The following is an 18,211-nucleotide window of genomic DNA, read 5'->3' as shown; positions in this document are numbered from 1 at the left end:
AACGCAGCATTTAAAGAAAGCATTCCCTTTTCACAGCTATTAAAAAGACTACCAACCAAAGCAGTTGGGCCCTTAAAAAAACAACTTATCGAGCTGTTAGCTTAAATTTCCTGTCTCATGCCAAAAGAAGTTTTGGCTTTGAAAAAACCGGTGACTCCAACCTTTTTCCGCTCAGTTTCATCAAAGCACTGTTAAAAACGCATTTTTTTTGCTTGTTTTGTTACATTTGATAAATTGCTGTGTCTTTTTTTTTGGGTTAATTGAACTGCAAACAGTCATAAATAAAGGTTCAGCCATGTATACCGCTTCAGCAATCAAGGCGATCACTTCTTCCATATATCATCAACAATTGATTGCAACACATCGCAAGAAAATGCTTTATCATTTTGTCCTGACTTGCAATAATTAAAATGCAGTCGCTAAGTACAGCCAAACAACCTGCAACTTTAGTACAGTTTTGTCTCATTTAAGGTACAAATGACAGGCAAAGCACTCTTCGAATGCATTGGTAGGGCCGTTGAGAGCTTAACTGAGTGCGGGTAGGCATAGGCGTAGCCAGGGGGGGCGAACGGGGCCATGCCCCCCCCCAAATTTTCAAAGTTTGGATTCCGAAGTTGAACCCTTTGTTGAAAATATAATTTGTATAAATTTATATTGTTTTCCAAGACATCTGGCTATTAACACCCCCCAGAACTTGTTTTAGACACACAAAAAGACACCAATAAATTTTGCAAATCGTAAATCGCGCAAAGTTTACGCGATTTACGCTTCTTTTAACTAATCTGTGGAAGCAATTTCAGAATCGCTTACTCTGTAGGGTTTTTGTGTAGCTGAGTTTTTTGTGTTCTCTAATTTTAGCCGCAGTTTTTGCCCGTTTGTGTGTAGATAAGAGCTACCTTTAATAAGTTAATAGCTGTTTATATGCTAATAAGTTTCATACAAATGTTACCCTGAAAGTGTTTCCAGAAAGCGTTATAATCCATTATTTAAGTGTAACTTTGCAAAAATTTTCCGGGGGAGCATGCCCCCGGACCCCCCTAGAATACGCGTGCCTTCGGCACGCTCTAACCCCCACCAGCTTTATTGCTTCCCTTGCTTAACCCACCAGGATGCGCCACTGCACATCAGGTGGTGATGTCTTAAATCAAACATTTTGTCGTTCTCTTCAATTCATCAAATATTTGGCCCCCCCCAAAATTTTTTTCTGGCTACGCCACTGCGGGTAGGCTACCAATGAGATCTTCGGCCTCCAGGTTACGGGCCTCTAAAACCATCCCAGGCCCGGATCCAGAAGTACCCCTGAACCCTCCTGTCAACGTTACTGTGTATACTGTATAGGCAGTGGCGCCGCCAGACCTTCAACAATGGGGGGGCAAAATATTGACAGTGCAAGACAGTAGCGTAGTCAAAAATTTTGAAAGGGGGGGTGTTGACAGCTGGCGGGCGCAGCCCGATGGCGTGTTCGCCGAAGGCGACGCTTAGCGGCGGGGGGTCTGGGGGGCCTCCCCCAGAAAATTTTGAAAAATTACTTTCAGTTTGGTGCATTTTGAGAGCATTTTCAACAAAATTGTGGGTATAAATATTTCTGTAAAATGGTGCTGTCCGGTGGCATAGCAAAAGGATAAGATCATGTTTTCTTCGGCATTTTTCGGAAATAAAGCTAAGTCTCTATGTTTTCTTGCTGCTAATTCCACACTGAAATACTTAAATGTTTGGTATTGGCAAAACTCGCTCTTTTAATGCAATTTCGTTTAAAATTAGGCAAACTTTGTTTTAGAGACATAGGTTGATTGCTTTTTTTTTGTGAGATTATTTCAGTTTTATTATTTATCAATTTTCTCCTTGGTTGATTCAAAAAGCGATCTTATTCTGGTAAGTCACTAACTTTTATGCTCTGAAGTCAACCCAAAGTTTAGAAAATGTAACGTCATAGAGGTCATACATCTTGATGAGTGTCAAACAAAAAGCTTTGAGACAATGAAATTACTTTAGGCTATTTCTGATATATTCAAGTTTTGTATAACGAATAGCTGTTTAGATGTTAATCTAGATCGAACAAGCGATCTCAGCAGTTGCAGATGGCTTGCATCCTTGCACAGTTTGACGAGAAATTACATCATAGGCTAAAGCTTTTCTTGTAAACAATGTATTAACATCCGTAAATTCAACTTGAAAGGTTGAAACCCCCGAACCCCCCTCCCTTGGCTACGCCACTGGTGCAAGACATGCAAGACAGTGGTATATTATTTAATTTCTCTTGTTTTCTACCAGGGCTGGAAAAAATGTTTAGCTTCCTGGGAATCTGTTTTTTAGAGAAAAAATTTCCCGCGGCTTACAATCACGATAATGAGAACCTTAACATTTTACTGATCTCGGGGGCTGACGTAAACTTTAAAAGTCATATCGACATATTCTTGATGCCCCCCTTATCGAAAATTGTTCTTTGTAATCCCGCTTTGAAGGAGGATTACGAGTTACGACTATGAACAAAAGAATAAATTTTAAACTTTATTTTGAATTGAAAAGACATGACGTAATGTTTTCCAACCTTAGTTATATATTTTTTCATTACGTAACGTCTTGTAGGAATAAATTGAAAATCAGTATGATCACTCAAAATGAAAGCAATGGGACTACGAATCCTCACTAAACCAATCAATCAATGGTCTTGTTGCACCGAAGATGACAATCTTATATTTTACTGATCTCCGGAGCTGACGTAAACCTTAAGGCATAGATCTGTTGACTCAAAGCAAACCCTTTGAAGGTTGGGGGGGCTGTCAATTCAACTTTTTTTGTATCAACAGTTGTATCTCTAAAACCACTGAAGCTGCGACTACGAGATTTCTTGACTTTTCCTAACTTTTATTCACCTCTATTGAGCTGAAATTTTGAGCGAATAAAGGCTATAAATTGAAAGATATAAGGCATTTCTCAGCACATCCTCTGAAATATTTCATATTTTATTGTGAAACATTTTCCCCCCAGCTGGATGAAAGTAATTAATTTGGCCCATGTCTCGTTAATCCTAACTGTTTCACAGCGTGACGGGAATTGGCTGTATGTAAAATAATGTAAAAAAAAATAATTACAACATTACAATGCACGTTCTTCATTACTCTGCCAAAACATAATGTGTAAACTCACGCTACAAATTACACTCATAAGTGACCTCAACATTACAACGTATATGAGCAGTTCTAAAATTTACATAGTTTTAATTTTCGGATATGCTCAGCGTAAATAATTTTACAAAGTGAATCCCAAATTTTGAAACCTTGCTAAAATAACAGATATCACTCCTAAAGCATAAGAAGAATCGACAGCCCCCCCCAAAACTGAGCAAGACTCCAGGAGCCCAACTTTCTAAGGGTTAAAAGTCATGTCGACTTATTCTTGATGCCCCCCTTATCGAAAATTGTTCTTTGTAGTACCGCTTTGAAGGTGGATTACGAGTTACGACTATGAACAAAAGAATAAATTTTAAACTTCAATTTGTATTGAAAATAGGCTACATGACGTAATGTCTTCCAACCTTATCACATTTTTTTCCTTACGTAATATTTACCACCACCAAACCACTTTTGACGATCGAATTTGTTAATTTATTATTCGGTAAAATGTTTAGATGATGTCACGTCATTACGCCGATTTGAGATATAATTTCATTTATGACGTCGTATGGATGAAAAACTTTTACAAGTTTTATACTCTGCTGAGATTAAAGAAGAAACATAAATGATAAATATTGGAGAAATTGAGTCTCCTTTACAACTTAAGAATTGAACAACTCAAAACTGCTGAAACAAAACGTTTTGTTTAAGTGAAAGAATCACTGCAAGTAACCAATGCCAAAATGCGCGCGGAAGAAGTCATGGGAGTGTGAGATATCAAAAATTTAACAGGTTGTTATTTTTCTACATCAATGTGACGTTAGTTAAAACTTTAAAAAGTCTATGTCTTTGCTTCTGTAGAAAATCTTTCTATCTACTGTACAATTTAGTCATCAAGGTTTTCGATACTTTTTTTTAATGAGAGAGCTTTTACCCCCCCCCCCCCCCCCCCCCATCCCTTGCAACTTGAGTTGACTTACTTGAGGTTGGGATCCAAATATTAAAAAAAAAAATATTACTATGTATTAATAAATAAAAATTAAAAAGATGATGCCCAAAACATTGGGGGGGCAGCTGCCCCGCCTGCCCCCCCCCTGCCGGCGCCACTGTGTATAGGCTCGGGACTTTAGGCTACTAGCACGGAACTTTAGGCCTACTTTACGGGGACTTTACTCGGGGACTTTACTGGGGACTTTACTAGAAGTCAAAGTCCCGGGTATAGGCCTAGCTAAAACACAATTTTACAAGTTTTGTAAGCTCTCTTCTAGCATTTTTTAAAAAAGAAAAAAATTTATGTTCTGACTGATGTCAAACCCACATGCTTGATGTGAACGACTAGGTTGCATCATGCATGTCTAGTAATATAAATACTAAGTTTATTTTCAGGTCATCTTTAGTGAAGTTTATTCAAACAGAAACAGCATCTACTTTTGCAAACAACAAATCTCCACTATTTACCGAATTTATTAATGTTACTTTGTGGTTGACATGTCAGATCTGAAAAAAATACAAAGAAAAAAGATTTCAAATAAGAATGCAGGGTTCAGAAGTGTACTCTTACGTTGTAGCGGTTAAAAAGCTGTAGTTGGAATTGACGCAAGTTAGCATGGGTTGAAAATGCGTTGTCGTTATTTTGACGCGATTCAAATACCTTATGTGTTAAGATATCGAAATTCAAATACGTTTTGTGACGTTATTTTTGTTGACTATCTCCTCCAAGCAGTGTAAAAAATATTTTGTCGGATATTGCCATACTGTCGTATTGTTAAGCTATATAAGTGAACACCAAATACTGTTCTAAAACAGTAGATATTGCGGGGCATGAAAATGGCGAAAGGAACGGAGAAGGATAAAACATTTAGATTTCACTTTGTGACGAAAATTATGGCTTTTTGTGAAATTAAGAGGAAATCAGATCTCAGGGGTCCAAGGATAATAAAAGAGCTAACTTGTCGAGATACAGAGAACTACTCTTCTTGCTTGTATTTGTTTTAATTTGGAGACAATTGGCCGCTTTTTCAAAATAAATGACTGACTGACTGACTTATAAAAGCAATGTATAATAATTTTCTAACCAAAGATGCCAAGAGAAAGAGAACCCTGGTTTGAGAACGTTCCAACACTGCAAACAGTAAAGCAAGTCTGCTGTAATTGGATAGTTGGCTTTCAAAGCAGAATAAATCAGTTTGAATCGTTTCCAGCATCAATAGTAACAGTGTACGACATGTGTAGTGACTGCTTAATGTCAAAGAGAAGTCAGCATTTACAGTTGGAGATCATGTATCAAAATAAGCCGAAGCTTGGAATGTCGCTTTGTAAATGGATCGTAATTTTAACGGATGCCCTATTCACTGCTTTGCCGTGGCAAATTAAGATTGATAATGAAAAAACATTTTTCCAAAGTAGTGAAATTGGTTGCAATGAAAGCTAGTAGTCCTATGGTCTAATAATATCTGAATGTCTGAAATCATATGGTGGGTTTTTGCTGCTTATCACTATCAGGCCGATAGGGCTTACAGTTAAAGCAGCCTGCAAGCTTTTGTTCGATAACGTTGCAAATGCAACAAAGTAACGCTAACGGAGAGAGAGACTATGTCAGACCGGTGCTGAAGAGTTTGCTTGGTTTTTCCACAAACACATGAACTGAATGAAGCAACTCCAGACAGAAAATCGACCATTTTCTACTTTGATTGAACATTGCATTGATTCTTAAACATTGTAAAAAACGGTTGAATTTCTGTCTGGGACAGAGTTAAGCATTACTTGGTGGACGGTGGTAGCCTATAGGTGACGTTTTTGGCTAAGTTTTTTTCAGAGGTAGGCTATTGTGAAGATCTGGTCAGCTCTGGCAAAGAACTAGGAAGCTAAAAGTAGCCTAAATGCTACTTCGCTTGTTAAATTTTCTAAAACATCAACTCTTAGCGTACTACGTTTGGTTTTGAATCTTTATCCTTGAACAGACAAAGCCAGGTTAGTCCTGATAGTTTCGCATACTTGTAGAGGCTTTTGACGCAGGGCCGGTCACAATTGACAGAGCGAAGTTTCCAATTGTTGAAGTGCTGTTTCCGGGAAATTATCCATTCCATTAGGTGCCGCTGAATCCAGAGCAGTTCTGAAATGCGTTGCTCAAGCGCACACTTCGAGAGTCGAACCAGCGCCGCTTGATCTTAAAACTTCTTTGTAGTACGGTAGTAAACTACGAATAAATTTTACTTTTTGAAACCTGTTAATTACTAACTTACTTGAAGAAAACTATTAGAAAACGTTTATCGGAACAGCTTTAATTTAAAAATTATCTGGCTAGTCTTGTAAGATATTTACCATAAACATAATCACCAGCTGTTACCGAGCAAAACAAGATTGTGAAACGTTGCTGGTTTTTTATTCTTGAAGATAGCAAGTGATCAAGTAGTTCAACTGCTGTCAAGTGGTCTTAGCATGTTGCAAACCCTAGCCAGCAATATTTTATAGCCTACTTTTTTATATAGTATGACCCGCTTATCTCAACACTTGCTAACTTGTCACTTTTTTTTCTAGTCTTGGCACAATTAACGCCTATGCTTTTGCGTTATTTTTGCGTTATTTTTGCGTTATACCCTGCCCGGATAACTTGACGTTTCGTTTAACTCAATACTAGCTTACGGCCTGGACAAAAAAATTGTTCAGTCGATTATTTCGGTGCCTGATTGAACCATATTTTGCAGTGCTAATGGATTTGAGATGATTTTTTGCAGTTTTTTTTTTTTTTCAAAAACTTGCAAAAAAAACCTTTCTTTTTCAATTTTCCTGTGCCCGGCGTTGACGATAAAAAGAAGTGTTTTCGGTAATCGCGGTTGTTATGCTCCAATGGTTATTGTTAAAGTTTGGAGAAATTACAAAAACTGTAATATGACATGGACACAATAGCTTACAGTCACAATGTCAAGTAAATGCACTGACAAATGATTTTTCAAGTTTGTAGAAAGTAAGAAGTCAACGTTTGTAATATTTTCAACTTTGAATTTCTTCAAAGTTTGTGTGAAACAATGATTGAAACAAAAGCTCTTGTCTTTCAACAAAGCTACGAATGCGTCACGTTTAATTGAAATCGACCTACGTATAAGAAGCGGCCTTTTTACATCGTTTGAACGTTACCGGGCGATGAAAAAATGCTAAAAAGCATATAAGTTTTGTAAAGGACGGATTTTGCTAGCTGGGTTAGAGTCACAGGGATTTTGAAAGTTCGGTGCAAAATTAAATCGCAATCATCGCAGTGTGGGCCTATTTTGAATACATCAATCGTTTTGCTACTTACCGCGCGTGCTTTGAGCATTGTTAAATCTTATTTTATCTGTTGAGGGAGAAAGCCTAGCTTGTTAGTAGCCTTCCCAGACAACAAAATCCGTAGTTTCTGAATAATGAGTTCGAATGCTTGTTAGGGAATAATAATATCTGCAAACATTTTATTTTTGCAATTGAGTTTAGAATTAGATACGAAACGGAATTATTGTGCGATGCCCTTGGAAAATTGAAACGACGCACCAATGCGTCGCGACGCACAGTTTGATAACCTTTGTTGTAACCAAGCACAAAGGCATGTTGAGAGTTTCAGTAAAAAATTTAAGGTTTGATTGATCAAAGCTATAAAATTTTGGGTCTGTACGCAAGTGGCTATTTCAATACTGGACTAGACATGATAATGATTCGAGCGCTGTTCTAATTGTTCTGGGTTCGATTCTTGGTCAGGCGCATTAGAAGTCGCACCAATCGCGACTTTGTCTAAAGCAGTTGGATAATTAATGCGTGTTTCATTGTAGTCACATTGAAATTATGATGCAAATTTGAAAGAAAAGTCCTTAAAGCAAAATACTTGTAGTGCATCAAAACTATACCACTACAATTTTTTTATTGTTCAAACGCAGAAGTCAATTTCAATCCATTTTTTCAATCCATGGCATTTGTTTAAAGTTGTCTGTGCTTTTTCCTGCGAATTAGAAGATCTATGAGTACTACCCTGGCACCTGATTAAAGTCATATTGATCGCCAACGCGGATATATTATGACGCATAAGTGGGTAGAAGCTTAGATCTATTTTAAAGTAACAGCAACAATACAGTTTGCACCTGGACTGGGTTACGTCATACATCAGAAGGTAGCGACTTGGCGAAGGACAGGTTGATGAAACGAAGTACAGCTGAGACGGTTGAAATAATTTGTTTTGAAAATGTTAGAGTCAATTTTGATAAATTGATGAACTTGTAATTAAAAGAAAATAGCCACTGCAAACTAGATGGTAAGATTTCATATTTGGAAAAGTGCTGCTGAAAATATCTTTTAGGCTACATTTTTGTACTAGCAGGCTACTTTTAACGTAAGTTTATAAATTTTGTGTGCAAAGCTACTTTGAAAAAAAAAATGCTGAGAAAATGTAAGTTTGTTAATTTTTGTTTCAAATTAGATGTAAAACGATTATTTTTTTTTTGTGTATCAAGAGTTTAGCAAAACTTACCCCCCATGTTTTCATCAATAAATCTAAATGGTAGAATGCATGCAAGAAAAAAGTAGTGTTTCAAATTTCGATGCAGAAGTGCAAAGGTTTCAAAAAGATAGAGTAAAGATAAATTGATTGAAAATATTGATTAATTAGAGATAGTTTACTACGCGGTCTTGTCCAGTCACATTTATTACCAGTTGTGAATAACGTTTTGACATCTATCACAAATACATAATTATTTACAAAATGTTTATTTACAGATAGGCCTATATAACTACAAGAAAGTACAGTTCGGTTCAGTTTTTTTTTTTTTTTATTCCTGGGCCATCACAACGAAAAACAATATATACCAAACATAGCAGAGGTCTAGGCAATGGTAGAAGCGACAAAACAAGGACGCTATACCCAGACAGCAAAATCCGTCATTTTTACATTGATTCCCAGACGTTGAATCAATGTAAAAATGACGGATTTTGCTGCCTGGGTAATCTGAACTTATTCGAATAAATGTATTTTGCTTTCTAAATGAATCTGAAATCCTAAATGAATCTTATCTTTTGGTCAATGCCTAGCCCTTGCAAATCAGTCCTTTTTTACATTGAATCAACGTCTGCATACATTAACTCTATGTAAAAAGGACTAATTTGCGGGCTGAGCACCTTTTGTTCAATGTTGCGCTTATAATATCAAAATGCATTGCAGTGTCGAAATTTAACAGAGTGCATTGCATGGTCTCAGCTCGCTTATACAAACTTCAACTGGCAATTCTAAACAGCAAACTTCATTTAAACATAAAATTGAGGTTCGGTTCCAGTCTGGAGCAAAATCTTTTTTCACTGTTGAAGTAAACTGACATTTACAGAAGAGCGACATGGTTTGTTACATGAAGCAACTGCCTCTGATCACTCTAATAGCTGCAATAGTTGAAGAATTTCATGTTTTTTTCTGAGCATTTTAGTGTGCTTTAACCCGTAGGGAAATGACACTAATAAAATCAATGAAAACAGAAAAGTCGAAAAGCGTTGAGTTGAGGGTAAATTACGTTAATGTTATGTCAACATTCGGAATTTATTAGAAGTAAATGTAGCCTACACCGCATTACATTATGTTTGCAATTGTTGTGCTGAAGTGTAGAAATAATCAGATTTGCGAAAATCGGATTATATGGATTTTAAATCGCTCAACAAAAGCATGGAAGGAATTGCAATCCTGCCCGTAAAATGCAAACTTACTCCAGCCTTTTTAAAGCAATGTAATGTTTTAAAATGTTATATTTTCATTTTTTCATATGTCATTGAAGTGTCTATCCAATGCTTTTGAAACACGAATTTATTTCATTTCACATATTGCCATTTCAACTACGTTTAACGTCCGAAGACGATGATTTTGAGCAAATCAAAAAGATACAGAGATTCTCCACTGACGCACACAACACACAATGACATAGAGGGAATGTCGTCTTGCCGTCATTCAAATTTGAAAGTGAATCAACGCGGTTCAATTCAATTCAATTCAATTTAAACAACCAACAGAACTTATATGAATGTCAGATGGCTAGAACAATTGGACAAGTGGCAGAAATAACTTTTTACCGTTTGCACCAACGTGTGCTCTGCGCTTGAAAGATAAAGAAAACCATTTAATGGCTAAGAAAGGCAACATGTACTGCTGATTTGCATTCTACGAATGCTGGTGTTTGCACAACAAGCTAATCTCTTAGCATAGTTTATTAAGAACCAATTATGCCATAATAATAGCACCTTCAGCTTATTCAAATAGAAAAGCTCAGAAAGAATAGATTTTTTTCAAAATGTGAGAATCTGTTTCAAAAATATACGGGGGTGTAGAGTTTCCGTATGGAATTCCGTACAAGGATAAACGACTCTAAATAAAAATAATCCTGTTACGTTTTTATTTATTGTCGCTTTTAGCTACAACTACAAAGGCCTTTTAGCGACAGGGCTCATGTTTAAATTTGTATCAGACTTAGAATGTCATTTCATTATTACCTGATTTACCTTTACTGCGTTTTATGCAAGAAAGAACACAATCGGCGCAGTTTTTAAAATCTTCGGTATGACCCGTCCTGGAATCGATCTCAGATCTACGAGCACAAGAGCCAAGCCGAAACTCTTCGGCCAGTGAGCTGGTATGAACGACAGTTAAAAGGTTGAGATCTCCTAGCTTATGTTATGACGGAAGAACACAGTCTGGCTTGTGACGTATTTAGGTTGTCTTCACTCTTCAAACGTAGCTTCTTCAGGTCACTTGTTGGATCTATTGGTCATTGGTGGGTATCTGAGTAGCCCGCTTCAGAAAAATTGTAGGCTTACTGGAAAAGAACGAGGGTGTTGCTTTTTTATCTTTTTGTTGATCAACTTAGTGGCGAATCTGTGTCCAGTTTCGATGTTGTGAGGTCATAAGAAATGGTTGTGGTTTCTTTGTTTAGTCTGCTGATAACCAAGGTGACGTCATAGATAAAAGATCACTTTCGATTTGACGTCCAGAGATACTGTGAAACAATAGTAACAGTAACGCAACGCAGAAAGATTATAATTTGATGCTTGATAAACAGTCTCGTTCTGTATGTAGTTTACCTCTTGATACTAAACATCTCAAACTTTTTTTACACAATGGCAACATGGCTTATAGAAAAAAAATAGAGAAACGCTAACACTAACTAAGCAAATCTGGCACAAAGGCACTTCCTCGAAATGGGCGATCACCCCAACGTCACTTATATGATTAAATGAAAGAAATGCTAATTCTTGCAATATGCGCTGTGAGTGATTCGGCTATTTGGTTGCCTTGAAGGTTTGACAAAGATCAAAAAAGTTTAGATTCTCGTTTATTCCACTTAAAATTTTCAATACATTGGCAACATGGCTTGAGTGAGCAGAGTAGCAGTAGAGTTGTTCGGAGTGCAAACTTCATGCCGCTGGGTTTTTGAATATTTCAACCAGAGTATAAATGCATTGCCACATTTATTGGCCCATCTGTAACCGTCATTGATTTTGATTTTTGAGCATTCGACTCAGCATTGTAGAGACGCTTCTTTTATCGCCGCTCCAACGATGGTGGAGCTCTGTCTTTTCCCACCCTTGAACTTGTGATGGTGGCCTAAATCCGAGGGCAATTTTGATCATTGAAACCGTCATTTAGTGTTCCTAATTGTGAGAAGTCCAGCTAATTACAATTTTATGATAAAAATGTTTTATTTTTAGTAGAAACAAAGTTCTTCGCTAAGCATTTAGTACAAGATGACATAAAAAGCAAAAATTGTGTCGAAACAAATCTTTCCTAAATATTTTTTTGCCACATTTGTAAGTTTGAATGAATGCCACATTGTTCACTTTATTTTGAATTTGCAAAGAAACAAAAAAGCCTTTTGCTTAAAATAAAGAAGTTTGAACTAAAACAAAATATTTATTTTTTTGAACGTACCAATAGTTTTTTGTGTTGGAAATATTCATTGAAGAGCCAGTCATAAGAAAGAAGTTATCAATGTAGTGTAACAATAATTTACATATTGAAAGGCTGAGAGCTAGCGTACTGTCTAAACCACCATATGCAATTGAATAGACTCATGCTTATAGTTTAAAGAACAACCAATCAGAAGTCTAGTAGGTTGTTAAATAAAGAATTCAGTAACAAACCTTTGTATAGCAAAGCTAATAACGCCAGAGGAAGTTAATGCAAGTCTGAGCATTCTAGATCGTTTATTTTTGTGGCACATTGTCGCTTCTAAATGTGGTGCGAACAAAACATACAAGAAATGCACCACTTTGCGTGTCCTTGAAGCATTTTCAAGCGTTTGAACTACATCACAATACGTTTCTTTAAAAAAAAATTCATGACCAAAACAAAGACCGTGGCATTAGTCATAGCATTGTGGATTTGTCTTTGTAAGCAAGATCGCCAAGAGGAAGTGCATGTACTGTAGTTTGTTTACAAAACACCGCATGTTGCTGTATCAGATGCTAACACGCATGCAACTGGTCAACTTTGTTACTGTTTGACAGAAACAAGATAAATTTTCATCTTGTTACAAAAAAAGGAACCGCTGTTTATATGTTTTTTACTCCGACGTAAAGCTTCGTTCAATCTGTGGATACAAAAGTAGCCTAGTTCAACAAACTCGGAAATTTTCATAAAAGTTTAAAGTTTTAGAGTAAATTTTTGAAGTTGCATATATATAAATAACTTTTTCAAAGAACTTTTTTAACTCTTTGAAGTTGTACAATACCAGGTCTCAGTAATCTCCATTCGACTCCATAGTTTTGCATTTTTAGGCCTACTCTGTCGTACGAAGACTCAGTTATTTGTGGGCACACGTCATCCTCGCAATACTAGAGTGACGTAATGAACAACAAGCAGAGCTGTGTTGTGGAATGCTGTTAAACACAGGAAACGCAAAATAATGTAGGCAGCCTCGTGTTTAGATAAATGAAACCGCGCAATTGAAAATGTAGTGCATAGACTTCAGCGTCTGAAGATACCGGCTTCGGGTGATAACGTTAGCCAAGGCAAGAGTTTAAATGCTTTAAACAGAAAGAGAATACAGCTACCGAAAGAACTTGTTCATTTGTATTTATTCATCTAATAATGATGTTTATACACGTTAGAATGATGGTGGTTGTAAACCATGGAGATGGCAATACAATATACAGATACAGTATTTGAAATGATGGGTTAAAGATTTAAAGGGTTTAAGATTTGAGGGTTTAAGATTTGAGCAACTATCTATTTGGTACAGTCATGAGGTACATGCTAGCTAAAGCATGTCTTAGCTCGCACGTGCCTTATTACTATAAACGTATCACAAAAATTAACAACAGATAGAATAGTTTTCACTTCCTCTTCAGATGAGAAGTTCACTAAGGGTCATTTAAGAGTGTTTGTCACAAGAATTGTTGTACCGCAAGCAATGAAATACAATGGACTTCACTATATTACCATATTCGCAATTGACTTATAATTTATTTTACCGTTTTAAGCAGGCCACAATTATTGTCACGTGACATTAACCGATTTATTTAGCCTTGAAAGGGCAACACAGTAAGCCTACTACGCTGCTTTTTTCTATAACACTGAGCATGATAAGTAAAAAGGAATTTTTTACTCGCTATTTTACATGGTGTAGGACAGGTAACGACTTTATTTTTAGCTCTTTATAGTTTATTAATTTCTTTGGTATTTACAGAAATAACAGCAATAAAAAACTAGTTTTTATTTCGTTGAAAAGATGCGCTTCTCGGGTCCTCCATGCCTGACCGCATAAGGTTGCCAAGAAGTGGCCCCATGGTGACAAAGTTCACATCAAGTTGTCAAAATCTATAATTGAATTAACGTTTACCGCATTGTTAAAGACAACAGAAGATTTATGATGACAAATTTATAATTGTAGATATTATAGGGCTACGTACAATTTAATATCAAAGAGATTTATAAGGCTTGAGTAGTTAGTGAAACTGTTCTTCTAAACCAGTGGTTCTTAACCGGGGGGGCGCGCCCCCCCAGGGGGGCGTGAAGCCTCTCCCAGGGGGGGCGCGAGCTCTACAACAATTTCAATTTTTTTTAATTACTTTAATGTCCTAGGACCTATGCTGTTTGTCATATTTTGTATTTTATTGTATTTATCTGCAAAGCATTGAATACTCTCAACCTTTAGCTTCAAGGGAAAAACATCAACATCATTAAGCATCATGACATCATTTGAACTTTTATAGCTAAACTTGACCTCTGGAAGAGTCGAATTGAACGAGGAAATCCAGCGAGCTTCAGTAACTTGGATTCTGCTCTCAAAGATAGTAACTTTGAGTTTGAGTTGAAGAAACAAATAGAAATCCACCTTAATGAATTGAAAGCGGAGTTCATCAAATACTTTCCAGATCTGGATGAGAAGCGTGAAACCTGGAAGTTCATCAGAAACCCGTTTCAATGCGAAGTAGTTGATATTTTCGAAGAAGGACAAGAGGAGTTTCTTGAGATGAAGTTCAACTCCAAAGCTAAAGAAGACTTCAAAGAACTGGAACTTGAGACGTTCTGGGCCAATTACCTTCCTGTTTACCCTATTATCGCAACTCGGGCTTTTCGATTTCTAACAATGTTTGGATCCACGTATCTTTGTGAAGCTGCATTTTCTGCTCTCGTTGCTATCAAGACCAAGTACAGAAACAGGTTGAGAGTTGAAGGAGACTTACGTTGTTCATTCTTTGGAGTTAAACCTCGCATCAAAAATCTAGTTGCTAAGAAGCAGTGTCAAGTATCTTACTGATGTGTACAATAAACAGACAAAAATGCAATTTTTTGGGTATGATACTTATTTAAAGTCTAGGGGGGCGCGAGGCTCATGACCATTATTGAAGGGGGGCTTGATAGAAAAAAGGTTAAGAACCACTGTTCTAAACTGTGTTAAAAGAAAAAGAACAACTGCCATAGTTTTTACTCAGCAACGTTGAGTCATACGTTCACTGTTAAAAAATTTTACTGTCCTTTAGACAGGCAGCAAAATAACTTCCCAAGTAGTAATTTTATTTACTGTAATGGAAGTATTTTTACTTCCGTTGACAGTCATATTTTTAATGTTTCTGATCAGTAAAAATACTGCTCTGGATAGTCATTTTTTAAATGTTTCTGATCAGTAAAATTACTGCTCTGGATAGTCATTTTTTAAATGTTTCTGATCAGTAAAATTACTGCTCTGGATAGTCATTTTTTAAATGTTTCTGATCAGTAGAATTACTGCTCCGGATAGTCATTTTTTAAATGTTTCTGATCAGTAAAATTACTGCTCTGGACAGGCAGCAAAATAACTTCCCGAATAGTTTTTGTGACAAACGGCATTATGAGAGTAAAATGACTTTCTCTACAAGTAAATATTACACACGTGCATTTGCAGATATAAATTTATTGTGTACAGCAGACCTCACTGGCGACAATGTTTCACAATATATCTCTCAAGATGTTACAAGTATAGCTATTTGTTTGATGTTTCACGAACACGTGAATTCGCTTTTTTAACTGCAGAGTTCAGCCGAGGCTATATTTCGGCGAAGCATGAAGCAGCAGCGACTGAACAGTGAATTTCTTGACTTGCTTCAATCTTCATAACAAACATCCCTGCCGAAGCATGACCTCGTTGCACAGTCGGAGTACTTTAGGGTGCACATCTCACTTTTTTTTGTCATGACGGATGACCCCAATGCGAGCAAAGTATCTGAGGAAACAACACAAGTTATATCAGTGGATCTTTTCAAATTTGACCGTGATATTTAGCAATGTTTGTAACTACACCACAATACCATCGTGTAGTGAAACCTTCAAATTGATCAGAATGCGTTGTCACTTCCACAAACCTTAGAATAATCGTCATCCTCTGGAGTTGTGGCTTGGAACTTGCGTACATAACTAGTATTAACAGTTTAACACCTCTAATAATCAGTCTGGATGGCCGAGTGGTCTAAGACGCAATCCCTCCGGTAATGGGTGCAGTTCTTACTAGCTGCAGTAGAGAGACACTGTCAAGAACTTCGTGGATTTGAATCCCACTCCAGCCAGACCAGCTTGTCACTGGTATGAATGACTTTGTGAAGGAGGGAGTTCCATTATTGTTATTCCTTAGCTCATACATAAACAATTAAACACATTACAGGTTTACTTACCTCTGTATAAACTCCAGACTTGCAGCTGCACTATCTGGATATGACATTGCAAAGACGTAATATGAGCAGAAGAAGTAAGCCAGCGCTACAAAAAAACGACTTGGTTTCCATTGCAAGGTTGCCTTCGATGAATACGAGAAACTTCACTGCACTGGCAAGAGTGGGCCCTGCAGATGCAATGAGGCACAAATGAAACTACGAAGACTGAAATTAGTGCATATTTACATTTACCAACTTCATATTTAGGTGAGCAATTCAAAAGTTCACTTGTACATCAGTCAAAATTGTACAAACGCTCATTCACAACTTACCAAAACACACAATTATTGGATACTGGTACACGAGTTTCTTCAAACTGGGAGATAGCTGAATCCTACAAATTGAATTTAACATTTTTAAGATATTGAAAATAATACAAACATTGTCAAACACTCATATAGCCGCACTCTTATCGCTAAGAAGGCAATGAAATAAAATTTATTAGCAGTAGTAGCATGGTGTTCATATCACACAAGTTATATATAAGCTATATATACATAAATTTGCAAAGTATGTGTCAGATGTTCTTTCGGGAATGGGAAGGTTGGGTATTAAAAAATCTGTGTTTGCAAGTAAATAATAATAGATGTACGTTACCTCAAAGCATTGATAAATCGCTGAGCAATCTTCTTTAAAATATGTTGTAATCAGTTCCACTAATCCCACTGAGATGGCAAGTTGTCTCCCAGCCGCCAGTTGTCTCCCGGCACATCATAAATGCACAAGGATAATATCCAAGTATCAAGTTATTCAATGAAATGAAATACAACACATGCTCAGGAAAGCATGAAAAAACCTAAATTGGTTTAAAACATGTATTATGAGACGTTGTCACGAATAATACCGGTAATAAGTACTGGTCCTCTTCCTGTAGCCTAATGGGGATTTTTCCTTCTTGATCTTTGGCCAGGGCTGAGGGTCTATCGTTTACCACCCTGGACCTTCTGCTCAAATTATTCATGCTGGTCACACACGAAAGATCAGCCTACCACAAGTTTTATCACCACAGCTGGATAAACCACTCAATTATTTAGTTCTCACTTTTTAACAGTCCTGGGCATTGACTAGGCCTATAAACTGCAACTGACGGCAGATGTTTCACTCTGAGGTAAAATGGAGTTGCATCTCTAATGTCGTTACTCCCTGGCTACTCATGGGCAAGGCGTAGCACCAGATATGGCAGATATACTCTCTAGCTAGGGTCACAGCTTGTTTTTTTAAAACTGTGTCACAGGCTACCTAATATTTTCTCATTTTGAAGACAGTTGCAGCAGCCATGCCTAGTAATCTTTTGGCAGTGGCTATTTGACCGGCGCCGGTCTTTGAATCTGAAACACTATTTGACCGGTCATGACATCACTATACAGGCACCTTTTTCTTTTTCTCTTACAAAGCAAAAGACGAAAAGCGCGTATATAATAATAATTTATTTGCATCAGACAAAGCTGTCCATATCCAAAACAAAACAACGAAATAATACACAAACTGCAAATGCACAAATAACGAACAACAACAACGAAGTAATACACAAACTGCAAATGCACAAAATCTCACTAATAGGCTATCTACTGTTACAAGTTTACAGACGGTATAATGGTACGGTAGTGTTACAAGTTAGAAGAACTGAAAGTATTCAGAACGATAAAGACAATCAGATGACATGGCAGCCATCAAAACTAGATAATAGCATACATAGAATTATTATAATGAAGACGGTAATTTGATATACGATGGCAATCAGACCTCATCAGGGAGGCAACAATAGAGTTAAATGATACTTCACATCTTCCAACAAAAGAAAAAATATATTTCCGAAGTAATAAATTCGATATAAGTTCTAAATTCGACAATTTTATTCAACTTGATCCGTGGCGCGTGCGATACTTCGCCGACTCCTATTCTAGAGGGAATGAGTTCGATAC

The 18,211-nt window shown here is 36.9% G+C and overlaps 1 protein-coding gene and 1 long non-coding RNA gene across 2 annotated transcripts; one reads left to right on the top strand and one right to left on the bottom strand.

The window, feature by feature from the left end:
* The first annotated feature begins 13,851 nt into the window (after positions 1–13,851).
* Positions 13,852–15,171, top strand: LOC145766063 (zinc finger BED domain-containing protein 5-like). Its single transcript, XM_082577720.1, has 3 exons — positions 13,852–13,909; positions 14,316–14,851; positions 15,160–15,171. Exons 1-3 carry the CDS (start codon positions 13,852–13,854, stop codon positions 15,169–15,171), a joined length of 606 nt encoding a protein of 201 aa, XP_082433846.1.
* A 169-nt stretch (positions 15,172–15,340) lies between these two features.
* On the bottom strand, positions 15,341–17,159 carry LOC145767618 (uncharacterized). The gene is made up of 4 exons (XR_014288821.1): positions 16,887–17,159; positions 16,562–16,623; positions 16,251–16,417; positions 15,341–15,805 (listed from the first exon to the last, which is right to left on the bottom strand). It is a non-coding gene; the product is annotated as an uncharacterized LOC145767618 (long non-coding RNA).
* Between the last annotated feature and the right edge of the window lie 1,052 nt (positions 17,160–18,211).

The sequence above is a fragment of the Aplidium turbinatum genome, chromosome 3 (assembly GCF_918807975.1).
Source record: "Aplidium turbinatum chromosome 3, kaAplTurb1.1, whole genome shotgun sequence".
Taxonomy (NCBI): Eukaryota; Metazoa; Chordata; class Ascidiacea; order Aplousobranchia; family Polyclinidae; genus Aplidium; species Aplidium turbinatum.
This window is presented reverse-complemented; position numbering and strand designations above follow the sequence as displayed.